The 19,618-nt window shown below is 52.6% G+C and overlaps 1 protein-coding gene, 1 long non-coding RNA gene and 1 other non-coding gene across 4 annotated transcripts in view; all 3 read left to right on the forward strand.

Annotated features, from left to right (window-relative positions):
• SHB (SH2 domain containing adaptor protein B) overlaps positions 1 to 19,618 on the forward strand; it is a 149,294-nt gene that overhangs the window by 115,472 nt on the left and 14,204 nt on the right. For both annotated transcript variants that reach the window (XM_077965687.1, XM_015117416.2), the window contains one exon: positions 4,092 to 4,211. In XM_077965687.1, coding sequence (XP_077821813.1) covers positions 4,092 to 4,211 — 120 coding nt within the window. The remainder of the gene's footprint in view (positions 1 to 4,091; positions 4,212 to 19,618) is intronic.
• On the forward strand, positions 74 to 1,326 carry LOC144334620 (uncharacterized). Its single transcript, XR_013404672.1, has 2 exons — positions 74 to 748; positions 907 to 1,326. It is a non-coding gene; the product is annotated as an uncharacterized LOC144334620 (long non-coding RNA).
• LOC114672895 (U7 small nuclear RNA) lies at positions 16,351 to 16,414 on the forward strand. The gene has a single exon (XR_003723426.1). It is a non-coding gene; the product is annotated as a U7 small nuclear RNA (small nuclear RNA).

Here is a 19,618-nt window from a genome sequence, read left to right on the forward strand (position 1 = left end):
AACTGGCTTCTGATCTTCTCCTCAAAACTTGCTCCTCCCCCAGCTTCCACACCTCCATAAACACATCTAACTAGGTGTCACATCTAACTAGGTGTGGCTCAAGCCACAAACCCGGCATCATCGTAATTCCTTTTTTTGCCGGACACCAGCATCTGTTGCTTTACCAAATTCTGCCAGTGTTCCCTCCAAAGGACGACCAGAATCCATCATTCCTCCACCTCCGCAGCCACCTGCCATGTGAACTACTGCACTAGCATCCTGACTTGTCTTCTCTGACCCCTCCTCAGGCCAAGCTGACTGACCGTCTGTAAGATTTCCCAGGGCAAACATCTCTTAAGACTCTTACTGCTGAGGATGAAATCAAACTTCTCCTCTTGGGCACAAGAACTGGGCCCACCTCCTGCCCGCTGCTCACAGTGCCTGGGCTGTTCTTGCCGCCTTTCTGCTCTGTGAGCACCAAGCGCATTCCTACCTCAGGACTTTTGCACTTGCTGCCTTTTTTGCAGAGAAGATGTTTTCTTTAGCTCTTCACAATTGGCTCCTTCTCATGTTCTCAGGCCACATGTCATCTCCTCAGGGGCCTCCCCTGTCTGTTCATTTCTAAGCAGGCATCTCACCCAACCCCAGTCACTGCCTTATCGTAACCCGAGGATGCCTGCATAGCCCTCGTCACTATCTGGAATTGTTTCCTGTATCTCTCTGTTGACTCTCTCTCTCCCTCCGTCAGCCCCGTGAGATCAAGGATATGGTGAGTAGTGAGTAAATACTGGATGAGCTCATGGGTATTGGCTGGGGTGAGGGACGAAAGTTGAGTCTCCCTAATCCCCCTGGTTCTGACCTGACTGGCCAACCCCATGAGGTCCAGCCCATCCCTGAGATGACCTCCTGCCTGGATTCTCTCTCCAGGTGAAGCAAGGCCTACGTGGGCCCAACAGTTGGCCATAGCCCCCCACAGGATCGCCCAGCCCAGCCTGACTCCTAGTCTCCAGCCTCCTGCTGACAGGCTGGCCAGTGCCGGCCTGGCCTCCAGATCCAGCACCCTCTGCTCCTTCTCTCCTTTGTTCTTCAGCCCCTTGTCCCCTGCCCTTGCCTCTGTGTGGAGCGGTTGGGGAAGGGACTGGTAGCTTATCGTGTTAACCACCTGGATTCCCCTTAACAAGAATCCAGAGGCCATGCCCCCGCTCAGAGCAGGGCTTGCTCCTGAGCTCAGGGAGGGTGGACGGCAGGCAGCACCTCCCCAGGGAACACTTCTAGGCCTTTCCCTGAGGACGGCTCAGCTTCAAATGGCTGGGACTTGTTTTTCTAATAAAACGTTTTTGTCCATTCACTGAGGGTGTGTTACACAGTGAAATCTCCCAGAGGACAGCCTTCCCAAACCTGTTAACTCCTACTTCTGAAGTCAGTGCTGTTTGTGTTCCTCCTGATTACAGCCATGTAGCCTTTCTAAAGCATAACATGGGCCTTCATGTCTCAGGAAATGTTTTACTTGTAGTGTTTTAATTGTGGCAACCCATGCATCCCCCAACTTCACATTCCTCTTTACATATTTCTCTGTACCTTTAGAAAGAATGGGGTCTATGGTCTGCATGCTCTTCCTGCCTTCTCCCCTAGAAGGTCTCCCCTCTGGATGTCCAGCTTGGTGGCCACCGCCTGGACCATCCACCGCTTGGCCACATTCCCACTGGACAAGGACACTCACATTTACTCTCCAGTCCTTGACTTTAAAGTTGATTTTTTCTCTTAGGGTTTTAATTTTGCTGTGGCCACTGCTACTAACTGTTGAGCTCTGCCTTGTGAGTGGGGGGAATTGCACGGGGATGGGCGGTGTGGGTTTTTCTCTGAGGAGAATGTCAGTGCTGGAACTCTCAGGGGCACGGTTTGCAGGACACTCTGAGACAGGCACCGGGAGGCAGCATCCCCACTTGCACCTGGAAATGTAAAATGCAGCCTCTGGATGGGCAGGGGCCTGCAACCATTGTAGATGGGGATGTCACCACGTGGTCTGTGAGGGCAGTCTCTTTCTACTAATGCTGCAGCTGCCGTCGGTTAAGACTCGCCCCACATCAGGCTCTACGTTAGCCCTTCCTGTGGGGCCACTTGTTACATTCTCACAACCCAAGAGAGGTTGGCATGATCCTCCCGTAATAGAAGCCACCTGGTCAGCGGCTTGCCTGGCCAGTGGGCAGCAGAGCCACCATTTGGAGCAGCATCCTTGTCTCTGTGGACAAAGCACACTCCAGCCATGGTAATGCTCAGTGCCTCTGCCTCTCGTGGCTGAGTCTCACCCCCTCCACTGCCCCACAGAGACCATCATGTAAACAGGAATGTATTTTGAGTGTGTCCACTCATGGGCAATGAAGATCTTTATTCTTGCCCTGCAGTTTTACTGTCAGCTCTTCCAGTTGTGAAAATCAGTGAGCCAGGCATGGTGGTGCGTGCCTATAGTCCCACTACTTGGGAGGCCGAAGCAGGGGGATCCTTTGAGCTCAGGAGTTTAAGGCTGCAGTGAGCCATGATCACACCACTGCACTTCAGTCAGGGCAACAGAGTGAAAACCTGTCTCTAAAAACCAAAAAAAAAAAAAAAAAAGACACACACACAAAAAGAAAATCAGGCCAGATGTAATGACTCACTCCTGTAATCCTGGCACTTTGGGAGGTGAGGTGGGAGGGTCACTTGAGCTCAGGAATTCGAGATTAGCCTGGGCAACATAGTGAGACCCTGTCTCTAGAAAAGATTTTAAAATAGCCAGGTGTGGTGGCACGCACCTGTAATCCCAGCTACTCTGGAGGCTGAGGCGGGAGGATTGCTTGAGCCCTGGAGTTTGAGGCAGCAGTGAACTGTGATCGCACCACGGCACTCCAGCCTGGGTGACAGGATGAGACCCTGTCTCCAAAAAAAAGAAAGAAAATTATTGTGCCCATTTCCTCCTCTGATGGGAGATGGGGGATGAGTCGGGCCCTCTGCATGGCACTCCTCTCCTCAGATTCTGCCGCCTGCCCTCCTCTGGCATGTTGGGTGTCTGGGAGCAGTAATGCTGGGATTCCCACATGCTCAAGTGGCGCTAGAGCCATCTGGCAGGAGCACGGACAACTACCTCACTGCCCACCATCCGTGTCGCTGCACACATCCCTGAGTCAGAGCGTGGCCCTCCCGTCAGCACCCTCTGATGGTTTCCCTGTTGCTCAAACAGAGAAAAGCCCCTGCTGCAGCCCCATTTCCAGACCTCTTGCCCACCCCTTCCCCTTGCTGCCTCTGTCTGTCCATGCTGGCCCCTGGCTGTTTCCAGAGCACTCTAGGCAGTTTTCTGCCTTGGCCTTCGCTGCTGATTTGTCTACCAAGAAAGCTCCTCTCTGGCTTCCCTCCTCCCCTCCTGCAGGTCTACACGGAAATGTCACTTTTTTTCTTCTTTTTTTTCTTTTCTTTTTTTTTTTTTTTTTTTTTTTTTGAGACAGAGTCTTGCTCTGTCTTCCAGGCTGGAGTGCATTAGTGTGATCTAAACTCACCGCAACCTCTGCCTCCCAGGTTCAAGTGATTCTCCAGGCTCAGCCTCCTAAGTAAGGGGGATTACAGGTGCCCACCACCACGCCCGGCTAATTTATGTATTTTCAGTAGAGATGGGGTTTCGCCATGTTAGCCAGGCTGGTTTTGAACTCCTGACCTCAGGTGATCCACCCGCCTCGGCCTCCCAAAGTGCTGAGATTACAGGCATGAGCCACTGCACCTTGAAAAGGCTTCCCTGGCCACCCTGCCTGAAATAGTCCCCCACTAGCCCCCAGCCACATGACCCTATGCCACTTCATCTCCATGGTGCCTGTCCTCACACTGTGTGCTCTGTGATGACTTGAGTGTCTGTGGCCTGACTCCCTGCACCAGAGCGTAAGCTTCCCGTGAAAAGAGACTGGGTTTTGTTTGCTGTGCTCTCCCCAGGACCCGGCAGCAGCAGGCGGGCAGTGGATACCCACGGAATGAACCAGTGCATGCCTGCTTGTGTAGGGAGGCTCCCTGCGGGTGCTGAGCCTCCCAAGGCAGGTTAGGGCCATGGGAATCCCATCGTGCTGGGCTCTTACTGCTCTCTGCCCTCTCCACAGATGGTATCATGGAGCCATCAGCAGAGGAGACGCTGAGAACCTGCTTCGACTCTGCAAGGAGTGTAGCTACCTTGTCCGGAACAGCCAGACCAGCAAGCATGACTACTCCCTCTCCCTGAGGTGAGTGCCGCCCCGAGCACCCCCAGCCCTCCTCGGCAGCCTCCGCGAGCACGGCTGGTCACTGTGCCTGTGGTGGAAAGACCCGCCAGTGTCCCCTGGGAAACTTGCCAGCACACGTTATTTCAAGCCTGGGTTTTTCGATTTGATCCTATTCTCCTGGGATACAGAGGAGTTTTTATGTTTGCCGTTGCTGCCCTCCCAGAAGACGAGGGGCCTTTTCCTAGGATTTTATATTAACTATCCGAGAATAGCTTTCACATCTGCTGTGAGGCGGGGTGGTACGAAGCTCCTAGCATGCCTCATCCCTCTCTCAGAGCCCACGACGGTCCTTTCATTTTTTTGAGGAACATATTGTCCCCAGTTTGCAGATGAGTAAACAGGCTCACAGAGGGGGGTGTGACTGGCCCAAGTGGCTGGGCCAAGACTTGTGACCAGCCCGTAACTCTCTGCCACTGTGAGCATGACCCTTTCCTAGTGCTCTGGCTTGCAGTTTGGGTGGGCCTGAGTTTGGGTTCGCGCAAAGTCTAGGAGGAGCGCCGGGAAGAGCTGGTATTACTGCCTGTGGCAGCTTTGGAAACTCTCAGATCTTTCTGACCTGTGAGGCTTTTCTGTCAGGATGGGCAGGTCCAGAAATAAGAAAAGGGTGTTTTAGTTGGGTGCTGTTGCTGGATGGGACCCAAAATAATGTCTAAACCCATTTTGCAGAAAAACTGAGGCCCAGAGAAAGGACAGATTTGCCAAGGACACATAGAGAGCTGGTGACATAATTGGGGTGTAAACCCAGGCTCTTCAGCCAGCACAGACCCACAGACCCCCCAGAAGCAGTGAAGCCCTCTGCCTGGCATCCTCTCTGTCCCACTTACCACTGTTAGAGGCCATGGGAGGGAGAGCAGGCCTGCGGGGACACGGCTGTCAGGAGAGCCCACACACATGCCGGCCATGTAGACAGAGGCTTCAGTAAAACCAAGGAAGGTGAAACTGGCCTGTGTTCTCTGCTGATGACTGACTCTTCCCCCCGCATTTTCTGGGCTTTGCCCTGAAAGGGACAATGACAAACTGCAGAGTCAGGAGGGTGGCAGGCACGGGCAGAGGCGGGCAGGGCATGGCACACAGGCTTTGGGAGTCCACCTAGAGAAGAGAGAGCATGTGGACACGGGGTGGGGACCATGCGTCTCTCTAGGACTGTCAGGGCAGAGGGAACCAATGAGCAGATTAGGGACTTCTGGGCAGATGATGGATAGACAGATTCCAGCTCTGCAAGAGGAAGAACTTCCTAACAGCCAGAGCAGATCAAGAATTAGAGCTACCCAAGCGGCCTCGAGGTAGTGAGCCTGTCATCACTGGGGGAAGAAGACCAAAGGCTGGACCACCGCCTAAACAGAGAGGATGCAGAGGGAACTTCTAGCCAGTGGGTAGGGCACTCCAGACAAACAAGAGAGAGGTACTTTGCTCTTCTCCAGGCTGCTGGTGCCTGCGTAATTCATTGTCTGCCATCAGACCTGGTGACTGAAAGAATCGGATCGGTTATGGCAGCCAAGGAAAGTTCAATGTGCTAAACTGCCTCTGGGGCTAGGCAGGACTGGCTAAAACCAGAGGGGCGGAATTGGACTGAGGAGAGGGCAGCGGCAGGGGGGTGTGCATGTCACCAGGCGTGCTGATGGCGCCATCGAGGTGAGTGGCACTCTTCTGGGCTGTGAGAGGTAAAGGAAGCAGGTGGCATCAGCGACAGGACTCAGTGTCACCAGCCTTCCCTGCATACTGGGCTTCCTCAGTGCTCCAGGGACCCTCTGGGGCACTGGTCATTTGGAGTTGTTACTCTGTCTCCCTCCCCATCTGTCTCTGAGTTCCTCAGTGAATCTCATTCCTCCTGGAATCCCCGTGGCTGGGGGCCTGGCTTGGAGGGGACTCCACGAAAGGAGCAGGGAGGACTGGACAGAGCACTCCATGCCAAGCCTGTCCATTCATCCTGGAGGGCCAGAGCCCCGTCAGCTGCTCCAGCTTCATGTTCATCCAGGCAGAGGTGGGGAAGTGCTGAGACCCTGAACTGAGGGCCTGCCTGGCTGGCACTGGGGCCCTGTGGTGACTCCAGTGCAGACCTGCCTTCAAGGGAACAGCAGCCTATTGAGTACCCAGGATGTGCCAGGGCTGAGGTCCCAACCAGGGAGCACACAAGGAACCTAGACCCAGTGGCAGAAGTAATAGCACCAGCTGTCTCCTGCGGAATTCTCAATCCCCTATGCAGTGCACCCTCAGTTATAAAAGCAGGCCCAGATGCCAGCTCACGGTGGGGCTCAGAGGGCCAGGAGCATCATTTCCCCTCCTCGCTGGGGTGTGCCATTCCCTAGACGTAGGACTGCCCTTGACGACACGTTGATTCTACCCTCACAGCGTAGGCATGTAGTCCCGAGGGCCCGGTGCGTTTGGTGGGGAAGGCAGGGGACGGGCCTCATGCCTGGCTTCCTGCACTCACTGGCCTTATGGCCTTGGCCATCTGTGCACTGGGTATGGCAATGAGCTGCTGACAGACAGCGTCCCCAGCCCAGCCAGCGCCGTGTCAGTGTTATCTAGTGTGATTCCCATTACCCTGCCCCTGTTTTCTGGGGTCAGCCCTGCAGTTTGATTGAAGTCCATTTTTAACAGCCACAGGAAGGACCCATTGTCCAGAATTCTGGATAGGAGTCCTGTCCTGCCACTTACTGCTCCCTGTGTGACCCTGGGGTAAGTTTCTTGCCCTACATCTGTCCAGTGGGGAGTTGGGCTTTGATGGGCTCTAAGGCCACCTCCACCAATGACATCGGGGGTTCTCTAACTCTCCCCATGTCCCCATCTGTGGGCTGGACCACCTGCACCTCCCAGGTGAGGGGAGGAGGTGGAGGGAGACTGGGAAGGCAGCCCAGCAGCCTCTACCATCAGACTCTGTGTTTGCCTTCCTGCACCCATCCCGTGGACCTGATGATCAGGAACTGTCATTTGGGTGACTGATCTGCACCCAAAGGAGCTAGAGGTGGGAGTCTAGTTTTGCATGCAGATCCAGAGGCATTAGATCACCACCTCCAAAGACCAGGGGTGTTCTCACCTGCCCAGCTTTCCCCTGAAGAATGCCAGAACTGGGGAGGTGGGCTGGGCTAGGCCTCCTATGGCCGAGCCAGGTAACCCACTCAGGGGAGATGAACTTGCTTCCCAGAGGAGCCCCAGCTCCCGATGACCAGTCCCACTGCTGGCTGGGGAGCAACGCCCTGGAAAGAATCACCTCAACCACAAGGGGAGCTGTCCTGGTACTGCATGTCCTGGCTGCCTGGAGCAAGCACCATCGTTGTCAGCCACCAAGTGAGGGGCCTGTTCTCTCAGATACTCACGGCCTGCCTGGCAGGGGTGGGTGGGGAATGGCATTCCTGACACTGTCAGGAGCTTGGTGCAAATTGACATTGGAATTCCAGCTATGCTGGTTATCCACCTCTGGCCATTTTCATGTGAGCTTGTCCTGCCCTGAGGGTGTTCTAGGGTGAAGAAAGCATCTGGGGGAGTTCAGCCTCAGAGGACACCCCGTCCACCCTTCCCTCAGCAGGTATTTTTCAGAACCCTCTGTACCAGCCACTGGGCTGGGCATCAGAGAGAGTCCAGAGGTGAGAACAGTCAGGCCCAGCCTCCAGGGGCTCAGCCTGGCCAGGCCAACCTGTGTCATGTTGTACACAGGTCTGCACAGGGGATCTTGGGAGCCCAGAGCTCGGTGTGGGTGGGCGGTCCCTGCCACAGAGAGTCAGGAGAAGCTGCAGGGAGAAGCCTGCACGTGAGCCTTCAAGGGAAGCCAGGTGTTCCCCAGACAGGGATGGCTAGCAGGGCAGCTCAGGTAGAGGGGACAGCCCAGGCAGAGACGTGGAGGTGCAGGAGAGCCTTGGCGGGTCTCAGGGGCTCCCAGAAGAGTTGAGAGGCAGTTCTCAGTGATAGGGCCACTGATGTGCAGGGTGCACTCACCGGGGTCCTGCTGCGAGGCATATTCTTCCTCATCTTAGGCTGGGAGAAGCTGAATGCCTGCCAGGGTCCACAGCAGAGCCAAGACTGGAGTGGAGGCCATGGGGCTCCCATGCATGTCCTCCCATCTCCTCCCCAGCATTCCTTACACCCAGTCGAAAGGTCTTCCAGTGTCAAACCTGGAAGTGTTTGAGGCCCATTAACTCCAATCCCTTTGCTTCCTGGGTGGGGAAACTGACCCCCGGAAGGGATTCGGGATTGATGTAAGGCTGCCTGGCTGGCAGCTGACCACTGACCACAGAGATGGAGACAGCTTCCCACTGTGGTGACCAGACAGGTCCCTGGACCAGCCCAAGCTGCCACCTGTCTGCATCCCACCCCCCAACTTTCTGCACTTGCAGTAACCCACGGTGGTGCCAGCACACACCTCATCCCATCTCGGAGCCCCCTCCATGGCAGGGGGCCCCCACCTGTGAATCGTCTTCAACGATTCTGCCTGATTACTCTTGAACAGTTTCCTTACCCCTTCCTGCCTGCAGAACTCTCCCCCTTGGCTGCCCGCCAACTCATTGACCTGGCGCCCACCACTGGCCCCTGGGTACTCTCACTCCATCCTCAGGGAGCAAAGGGTTGAGCTGAGAAATTGGCAAGAAAATGTCAAACTCTTAACACAGTTTCCTGTCTCTGGAAAGGCTGGCAGTGGAGGAAAGGGATGAAAAGCCTTGAAAAAAATCTCATTAAAAGGCTCTTCAGGCACTTTGGCCTGCGAATGAGTCATCCCGAGTTCTACTTTGGTGAGTTTTTGCAAAGGAATGTGGACAAGATGAAGGAAGGACTTCAGAGACTGGGGGGCTTGTAGCTGGGGGCAGGCAGCAGGGAGGCAGGGTGAGTGCTGTGGCCTCCAGTTCTGCTGGGCAGGCTCTGCCCTCATGGAGCAGGGATCCTGTGTGACCCATGGGAAAGGGGCACTGAGTGGCATCTCTGAGGCCTCTGCAGGCAGCAGCTTTAACAAGGACCCAGCCCCTGCTCGGTTGAGGTGGTGAGAGTCCCAAAGCCAGTGGGGGTAATGGCCGCATACGGTCCTCACAGAGGGACCTTTGGCTTTCTAATCCCTGAAGGCAGATTGCCTGGCCTCTTGCAAACGTGATCTAAGGAGGCGCCTCTGGGGTCTGGCCTGTTTCCATCATGCTGTGGCACTTGGTTGTTCACAGCCTCCCCGACCCAGCCCGTGAGCTCTGCCCTGTCCAGTGTCAGTTATTGAATGAGCTGCAGCCCTGCAGGAGCTCACAGCCTGACGAGGAAGGGAAGACACTTAAGCCTATAACCCACGGAGAATGTGTTCAGGGCTGCCCAAAGTAGAAAGTACTCTTTCTGTGAGAGGTTCCAGGCTATGAAAGAGGGAAGGAACCAGGAAGGGGAATGTGAAGGATGAGCAGGTCTTGGACCCATGGACAGGGGAGAAGAGGCAGGCTGCAGAGAGAATGGGCCCAGAGACAGGGCAGTGCGGAGCTTGCATAAGAACAACAAATGACACATTCATCTGAGCCCAAGTGAGGTGTAGCCCTGATCACCAGGTGGAGGGGTTGGAGCTTCACTTGTGAGGCAGCAGGGAGTCCTGAAGGTTTGAAGCAGGATGCAATGCTATTGTCAGGGCTGTATTCTAGAACCATGAGTGAACTAGGGGGCCCGTGAGTACTGGTGAGGAGGGACACAGCTTCTGCCTCCGCATCCCCTCAATGATCCCCCCGTTCCCCGCCATGTCCCTACACATGCCACGTGAACTGGCACAGACCGGGAGCTGGGGAGGGGCCTGTTATAGGAGTCCAGAAGGTGAACAGCACGTGAGCAGGCCTCCCAGGAGACCGAGGCAGCCCTTTTCAAGACGGAGAGGGAAAACACAGGCTCTGCAGTCAGATAACTGAATCCAAGTCCCGCTTCCATCTCTTTGCCCGCACCCGATGCTAGGCAAGGTACTGCACCTTCCTGAGCATCACAGGATGCTTGCCTCAGCAAGAAGTAAGGCTTGGCAGGTAAGCTCTACACACAGATGGTACTCAGTATATACCAGTCTCTGCTTCTCCCAGCTTTTCCAGAGCCTTCAGAAATCACCATGGAAGCAGCAGAATGGACAGAGCCCTGGGTGAGTCCAGGCTGTCCCTGCTGTACTGGGTGACTTGGGCAAGTGTCTTCTCCACTTGCATCGAAAAAATGAGGGTCTGGGGTCTGATTAATAAACTTGCTTCCAGTTTAAGGGTTCCGTGACTAGACCACTTTCCTCTCAGTCCAAGGATGGCAGGAACGTCCCATCTCCTCCGAGGAGGGGAGGAGGAGCAGGACATTATCAAGAACATGCCTCCTGTCCTTCAGATTGCTTGATGACATCTATTTGTATCCGGCTTAGAGCAGCCGGGTTTGTGTTGACTGCTGGGTACTTAGTCTTCAGCCAGCAAATGCCTCCTGCAGCTCCAGAGGAGGTTGGGTGGGTGTAATAGGGCCAAGAAGAGCTGAGGGGCACTGGGAGGCGCATGGCAGTTAGGGTTGTTTTTCTCTTGTCTGTCCCTTCATTGATTAATATAGCGAAGGGGAGAGTTTTCAAACAGTAGGCATGTCTGGGTCCAGGCAGGCAAGTGATTAATCTTAGTTTGTTGCTGCTGACAGCTAGGAGCAAGAAATAATAAAGGTTTGAGGGGGCGGTGGGAGTGGGGATATAAGGAAAGCCTGCTCTCTGCTCATCTATCAGCAGGGAGCAAGTCTCCACTTCCTTCTGCCATCCAAGCATCCCCTTGTTGGGTTAACATTTGAGACTCCAGACACTTAGCTCCATGGTGGTTGCCTGCTCCCATGTGTGAACCACCAGGGCAGTCCCTGCAAAGCCACAGTGGGAACTCCCTGGCCATTACTGAGTTCCCTGCACAGCTCCAGAATACCTGGACTTAGTCGGTCTCTGTATTCCCCAGCCAGGCCCCTGCAGGGGTGATGAAGCCTTTTAAGAGCAGACTTCAGGGAAGGCAGGTGTGTGCAGCTCAGGTGCAGTACTGCTTGCCCTGGGACCCCCACACTGCTCAGCTGTGGTTGCAGGGGCCCTGAGCTCCTGGCCATGTGCCCCACGGCTCCTCCAACAGAGGGAGCTCTGCACAGCGGTAAAGACAATGGCTCTGGATCTTGGTTTAGGCTCTTGAAACCCAGCTCTGCCACATACTAACAGGGTAGTGTTGGGCAAAGGGACTGAACATCTCTGAGCCTCGGTTTTCTCATCTATAAAATGGGTTTCACAGGTGTATTAATGAAGAGACAATATATGTGAAGTGCTTAGCATATGCCCCAGCATATAGTGAGTACTCTATCAGTGGTAGCTCAAGTATCTTTATTATAGACCTCAGAAAGCCACAGGTTGTTGGGGAAAGAGCTCAGTGTGGCCTAGTGCATTGCAAATTGTCTGGGTTCAACCTGGAAGTCTCCATCTTTGCCCACATCCACTCTCCTTTACGATGATGGGTTCTAGATTTTATGTGGCTACAGCTGGAAAGCATGCTAAAGAATCTCGCAGAGCTGGAGTCCAATCCAGGCGCCCCTCATCCTGGATAACCTCTCTTGAACCTCTCACCTCTCTTGCACTCTGTATGTTGTCCTTTGGTGTGACTTTGGATGAGTGAGTAAACTTCTCTGACCTCCGGGTTGCTCATCAGGAGCTGGAGATGATGACCACTCAACAGGTGGTCCTTTTGCATCACCATGCTGCTGCGCCTCCAGCTCTCCTGCCCATCTTCCAAACTTACGGTCTGGCCTCCTCATCTCATAGGGAAGCATGTTAGCAGCTAGTCAAGGTAGCAGCTCCAGGAGTACCCTGGGCAGAAATCTTGGGGTTTAGGGAACAGAAAGAGACTTTTTCGATTTTCTGGTCCAATATCTTAAACAGGTAGAGATACTGAGGCCCAGAGACAGGAAGAAGCTTGCCTGCCTCTGGCTTTCCCAGCAGGCCCTATTTGCTAGCAGCATTTGAGCCAGCCTGAGTCAGGGCAGCAGGGGTGATGGGGGAAGAGGGGGTGTGTCTCTTTGCTTTTACCACATGGAGGATTTCATGTCCTTTCAGCGCTGATGGAGGAAAAATGAACTTTCTGCTCAATTAGCGTGCTTCGTGTTTTCTCCTTCTAAAAGGTTTAAAGGAAATGCCACAATTAGAAGCCGCTGCTGTAGGCAAAACAGAGACTCCCCAAACGCTCTTTGCGAGGACTAAATGAGAACAGTGAACTTTAGAATGTGCAGATGCCTTGCAGGATAAGAGAGTGCACTGTCGAGAGGACACTGTGAGGAATATTAGATGACATTTCCCTTTATTCAGAAATTACTGAGAACATGTGCCCTGCTGGTGGTAAAACATTGCCAAGGATGCCACCCTCAACATTAGACTGGCGCTTCTCCTGGACTCCAAGCCTGGTGCTTTGGTGATTCTGGTGCAGTGAGGATGGGGAGTGTAGGACCAACCCTGGGCTTATGCCTGGGAGACCTGGGTTCAAATCCTAGCTCTGCCTCTGACAAGTTACAGGATCCCAGACTAGTCACCATGATTTGCACCCTTCTTTCTGAAGGGTTCAGACAGACCCTAGTTTGAGTTCTGCCTATTCTCTGAGCCCTCTGTTTACTCTCTAGCACAGCAGGTGTAAATCCTGCCACGCCACGTGCTCTGGGCTGCTGTAACGTGTGAGTGAGGTGATACAGGTCAGCATGCCCAGCATAGGGCCTGATATTTGGGAATAGCCAGCTTTCACACTGTGATAGTATGTTCGAGAAGAGTAGCAACCATTGCTATCATTTTTACAGATAAAGAAACTTGCCAGGCATAGTGGCTCACGCCTGTAATCCCAGCACTTTGGGAGGCCGAGGCAGGCGGATCACAAGGTCAGGAAATGGAGACCATCCTGGCTAACACGGTGAAACCCTGTGTCTACTAAAAATACAAAAAAATTAGCCGGGCGTGGTGGCGGGCGCCTGTAGTCCCAGCTACTCCGGAGGCTGAGGCAGGAGAGTGGCATGAACCTGGGAGGCGGAGTTTGCAGTGAGCTGAGATCGCGCCACTGCACTCCAGCCTGGGCGACAGAGCGAGACTCCATCCCCCCCCCCAAAAAAAGAGAGACTGTTGTTCACATTACGTCACAGTTAATGCGTTAAAGAGATGAGATTGCAACACAGCTCAAGGCCTCTTTCTACCTTGTGAGGTCTCTCGGAGTAGAAACACCCCCATTCCTCTCTGGCAGGCACTGAGAAGTCCAGCCAATGGCCAACCCCGTCTCTGAACCTAAGCTGGATTTTCTGACAGCACCTGTGACCGTGAGCCCCGTGCCCAACATTTCTCAGACACCTTTCCACAGGCAGTGGTGACATAGAGAAAGCCCAGAGACCTGAAACCAGAGGGGCTGGTTCTGTCTGGCTATAAGCAAACAGTGTCAGCATCCATAACCCAACTGGAGGAGTCTAGTTTCTTCTCTGGGTCCAGCCCTCAAGCAGCTGTGAAGAAAGCACAACTCATTGCTCCTACTTTACAGAAGAGGAAACAGAGGCTCAAAGGGGCTTAGAAACCTAAGGCCATGTTGTCAGGGAGGGGCAGAGGCTGACCCTGCCCAGCTCCTGGACCACTGTTCTTTCTTGACCCTTCTCAGCCAGTTGCTCCAGCTAAGCTTAGAAGTTCTCCGTTTGTACCCAGGTGCTAGGCTGATGATGCTGAGACTATCTGGTAGCAAAGTAGGAGACCAAGGCCAATTCAGAGGGGCCGGTGGCAGGCGGCCTACATAGCTGGCGAGAGAGAAGTTTAGGGAGCCCTATCTAGCCCTGGGTGTGTGACAGATCAGGAGCGAAGGACTAGGGCAGTGGGAGTAGAAAGGAGAGGCGTACAAAGGTAGAATTGATGAGAGGGAGAAGGAGTGAGGAGTCAAGGACCACATCCAGATTTCGGAGCAGCTGGGTGGATGGTGGCATTCCCGGCTGCAATGTAGACCTGGAAAAAACCCAGGAAAACAGACTCCCCGCAGCTCAGCTTCCCCCTTCCCACTGCCGCCTAAAACCCAGAGGCAAGAGGTGCCTGCACTCATTCTGCCTCACTCTGCCACTGCCAGTTCACGGCCCAGTGCACCACCCCCCAACCTGGCAGTGCCAGACGTGCCCGTCAACAGGCTGGGGTTCCCCCTCTGAGCCAGGGATGCAGCATTGCCCTTTGTTTTACCGGAGCTCCTTGGTCTTCTCCAGCATCTGAGCAGCCCCGATTACATTTCCAGCCGGTTTTTAATTGTCTCATATCAGCCCACATAAATCTGCCTGTGCAGCTCCGCCACCGGGGAAGCATTCCAACTGCCCGTCCATCTCCAGGAAACCTCTCGTGCCCCGGGACAGTTGCCTTCTGAGGCACTGGGTGGTCTCTCCAAATGAGAAAAACATTTCTTTCCAATCACATTTCTAACATCTTGTTAATTTGAATTATTTAATAATATTTTTGCAAAAGCCATCTGGGAATGAGTTGGTTGGCGACTTGGGAGAAGGCATACAGGGTGCTGCAGGGAAGGCCACGAGGACAGCTGCAGATGTCACATCTGCCATCAGTGAAAGGGTGGCTGCATGGAGAGAAGGGCTGTGACCAGGAGCCCAGGGATCATAGCCTGAATCCCACCATTACCACCAGCCAGGAGGTCACCAGTAAGTCACTTCCCGTCTCAGCCTCCAGCCCTGAGGCCCAGATTTGCAATGGCAGTGGAGGCTCTCGTAAACTCTGAGAGGCTGCACAGATGCAGGTGGGGTTGTTTGCAGAGCCTTTGTGCTGTAGGGGCTTATTTTACTGATAGCTGAGTAAGTGATGCAAAGGCTCCGCGGGAAACATGATTGGCCCTTACCTAGAGGCATTTGGTGGGGCTTGATGCCACTAACTTCACACGGTAAAATCCCAGTGTTAAGGCAGGGCCTGACTGTTCCCCAGACCTTTGGGCAGTCAGAGCCCAAAGGGAGTTGAATCATCCAGGTCAAGACCCTGGCATTCAGGTGGGGTCAACTGAGGCACAGGGAGGGAAGAGGACCTTGCTGAGGTCCTGTGGAAGGCTGCTGGTAGAGCCCCTAGATGTCCCAGCTCCCACACCAGGGTTATCACTCTTTGGAGCCCCATAAGCACTGTATTTTCTTCTCTCATTTTCTCCACAGACATTGTCAGTACTTGAGGCAGATTTATAAAATCAGATGTCAAATTTTATAGCCCTCGTCTTCGCTCCTGCAGTTCAAATGTTAGGGCTATAAAATGAGGTTTTGTTGTGTGTGCAGCACGCTGGCACGCACGCGCCCTTGCCCTCTGCTGGAGCAGAGGCCGTTCCATCCACGGGCCTGTGTCTTGCGCCTGCCCTTCTCTAGGAAGCTCCGCTCTGAGCAGCCTCCATCCTCCTTCCAGCACAAGTGTTTTCTGCCACTTTTAATAATGCTTTGCTTTTTTTTTCTCTCTTTATCTTTTTAAAGATTATTTCACCCAAGAGGAATATCAGAAACAATTGGGTTTGGCAAAGCCAGCTTATTACAAATGCTTTAATTAAAACCATTTTTTAATTTTAATTTTATTTTATTTTTGCCATTTCCTTTGGAAAATCCACATTCTGCTTATGGCCTCAGGCAGCTTGGCGATCACCCTGCCACGTTTTAAGCACAGGCTTTCAGGGCAGGGCTTATAGACAAGCCAGCAGCAGGGTTTTCACCACTGAGCTCTTATCGTGCCCTGGGCTGTCAGCTGGGTGAGGAGACAAAGACACATCAGACTCTAAGCTCACAGTCTAGACAAGGAGACAGGACGGTAGGGAAGTACTGTGATGGACAGAGGTGTGGCAGAGGACAGAGTGAGGGAGGAAGAAAGTAAGCCTGACTAGGGGCATCTTGGAAGTCTTCCTGGAGGAGGGGCCAGTTGAGGAGGACTTCAGATGATAAGATTTTTGAGAAGAAAAAACTGGGGAAGTTATGGGGAAGCAACAGCGAAGTACAAGGACGTTTAGGTTGGAGATTAGAGGAAAGGCCTATACAGTGTCCTTCCTCCCTAAGGTCCCAGCTTGGCTAGGGTGGCCGGCTGTTCAGTTTTCCCTTGGAAGTGATAGAGCCTCTCTCTCTTTTGTAAAATGTCACCCAGTTTTTGTTTCTAGGTTTAAAACTGAGGTGCATAAAATGTTATAGCTCTTCTAGAATTTGTCCAGCAGGTTTTCCAGTTTTTACTAGAAAACGCCCAGGAAGAAATCTAGGTACATAAACCCTGGGACCTTGCTTTCTAAATTTGCCGTCTAACATCTGATTTTTACCCTCAGGGTTGTAGTGTGAAATGATTTGTCATCTGCTAGGAACCTTTCTTGGCTGAGGGTTCCTTTGGGAATGTGTCTTTCGATCTCAACACCCCAGAGGGCCTGGCACAGGATAGGTACTTAGGAAACATTTAGAGATGGTATTCAGGAGAAAAATAATCACAACATTCAAAATGAGCCATGATTGTAATAAAATCAGTTTACAAAGTTCAGCCCAGTCAGTGACCGTATGTCACATGCTTGTACGCATGTATGTGGGAAAAATATAGAAAGGCACTATGCCGAATTGTGATTAACCACTATCTGCGGTGATGAAATGGCAGGTTTTTACCTTCTTTTGGTTTATTTTGGATTTGTGTTTTCTGGATTTTCCATAGTGAATCTCTTTTATAATGGTGTTTTGTTTTGTTTTTTGAGACAGAGCCCCGCTCTGTCACCCAGGCTGGAGTGCAATGGCATGATCTTGGCTCACTGCAACCTCCGCCTCCCAAGTTCAAGCAATTCTCCTGCCTCAGCCTCCAGAGCAGCTGGGATCACAGGTGTGCACCACCATGCCCAGCTAATTTTTGTTTTTTGTTTTTAGTAGTAGAGATGGGGTTTCACCATGTTGGTCAGGCTGGTCTTGAACTCCTGACCTCAGCTGATCTGCCTGCCTTGGCTTCCTAAAGTCACCTGACCTATAATAGAGGATTTTTTTTTTTTTTTTTTTTTTTTTTTTAATGAGGCAGAGCAGGAAGTTCATTGGCTGTGGAGTTAGGAAACCCGTTTTCTGGTTCCAGCTCTGTCTTGAACTTTTCTTTGTGACTTCTCTGTGCCTCAGTTACTTGGGGGTACTTTAACTGGCTCAGTAGAGAAAGAGCATAGAGTATTGTGGCTCAGAAGGTAGACCACCTGGAGCCAGAATCCCTCCCTGGTTCAGATCTCCATTCTGCATCTTACTAGCTGTGTGGCCTCCATTTCTACATCTGTACAATGGGGAGAGTAATAGTTCCTACATCTCAGGATCGTTGTGAGGCATAAATGCAATCGTGGTGCAGGACCACGATTTTGTACACCCTGAAGCCCTAGTCAACTCTCTCTGGCTCCCCACAGCAACCTCACTTTATGCTCAAGGAGACAGGCTTAGAGAGATGAGGGGCTCACCTGTGGCTCCACCAGCCCTCCACATCCCAGCCCTCCATCCCTTCAACAATCCCCCATGCCCTCCCAGTCTGCCAGAGAACAAGCTGTGTGCCCATCATTTCCTCCTGGCACTAAAGGCGTATGCCCCACCGAGGCTGAACACAACCTCGCAGGGAGAAACGCATTTGCACGGTGCTGGGCAGGCTTTTCTTAGCTCCTGGTATAGCTGGTGTTAGGAATTGACTTGAACAGGCGTCCGCAGAGTGTTCTCAGAGGCAGGAAGAATGATGCCAGTAACAGTGATTAGAAACTCGAGGCAGTGTAGGATTCTGATACATCAATGGTAAGATGACTGAGGCAGCAAACGCAGGAGATGGTGTGACCTGGACACCCACATTTCAGACTCACAGTCTCCAAATATTCGCATAACCCCATGTTGAGTTCAGATTTTCAGGCTAGGAAAATGCATTTTCCTGCTCTGAATTATTCCAACCCTAACCAAAATAGTCATCTCTGAAGAAGCTAGGGTTGCCTGTTTTACTTCTGTGGGAGCTGTGCTTTCAGGAAGCAGTCAGTTCCTAGAGTAAGTAACTTTGTGGAACTCAATTACTTGCAGACGTGCTGGGGGGGAAAAAACAGCAATAATTAATGTGGTCAAACCCAAGCCAAATAATAAAATGAAAGCTTTGTTGTCTGTCAAGGCAGAAATCAATTTCATTACGGAGCAAAGAACTGGAGATTTAATTTTGAGAAAATTCTCCACCTTGAGAAAAGAGATTGTCAAGAAGCTGCCAGAATGAATGTCCAACATGAGAAGATTTGCCCCCCAGAACCCAGACGACGAAGAACTGACAGTGACCTTTCAAAGTTCCATTTCCAAACCTTCCAAGTGTGGCCAAAGCCAGTGGCTTTTGCTTCTTAAAATTCTTGGGCCCAACTGGACACAGTGGCTCATGCCTGTAATCCTAGCACTTTGGGAGGCCAAGGCAGGAGGATTGCTTGAGCCTAGGAGTTCAAGACCAGCCTGGGCAACATAGTGAGATGCGGTCTCTATTAAAAAAAAAATTAAAGTTAATTAGCTGGGCATGGTGGCTCACACCTGTAATCCTAAGCTACTCAGGAGGCTGAGGCAGGAGGATCACTTAAGCCCAGGAGTTAAAGGTTACAGTGAGCTATGAATGTACCACTGCACTCCAACCTGGGCAACAAAGCAAGACCCCCCCCATCCCTTCCCACCACAGAAAAGCTCTCGGCCCCTGCCCCTTTTGGGGTGGTCAAGAGACGAGTGTTGCTATACCTGATGATACTTTCATGTCAATAAGACCCTGTCTCTTGGGACTTTGGAGGGGCTGGAAGAGGGGGGTACTCAGGAGGTCAGCAGACCCCAAAAAGGAGTTCAGCTAAAGCTCAGGAGTGTCCGTGTTAATGACGGAGTTGTGTCCAGCCAGCAGGGCTGATAGCCAAGCTGGACAGACCCCACAGGACCCTGTTCAGTTGCTAGCTCCCACTGTGTGACAGATGGTGACTGCCTGGGGAATGGGCAGCAGAAGCGACCAGGATGGGAAAGAGCAGGAAATTCTGCCCCAGGGGGACAGCTGGAAAAGAGCAGCCCAGGTCTTCCTGTCTGAGGGACCTTCGCAGGGCAGAAGCAGTGGACTTGGCCTGCAGGAGCTAGAGCTCGGAGCTGGGCTGACCTCAGCAAGCTGTAGTTAGTCACATTTCAGCTCAGGACATGGAAGAACTTAACGATGGGCAAAGCTGTCTGTTTGGAAGGGGTTGTCTTGGTGGGGAGTGAGCTCTCTGGTGGTGGTGGTAAGTAGCAAAGCTGGACAGTAAATATTGTGGATATTACAGAGGAGTTTCCATCATCAGATGGAGCTAGAATGATGGTTCTCAAACTTGCATATGCATCAGAATTTCTTAGAGGGCGGTTTAAAACAGATTTTGGTTGCAAAGAGACCCAGGGGGCCACAGGCTTAACAAGTAAGTCTCTGGGTACTGGTGGACATTCTA

Source organism: Macaca mulatta, chromosome 15 (assembly GCF_049350105.2).
Source record: "Macaca mulatta isolate MMU2019108-1 chromosome 15, T2T-MMU8v2.0, whole genome shotgun sequence".
In the NCBI taxonomy this organism is placed as follows: Eukaryota; Metazoa; Chordata; class Mammalia; order Primates; family Cercopithecidae; genus Macaca; species Macaca mulatta.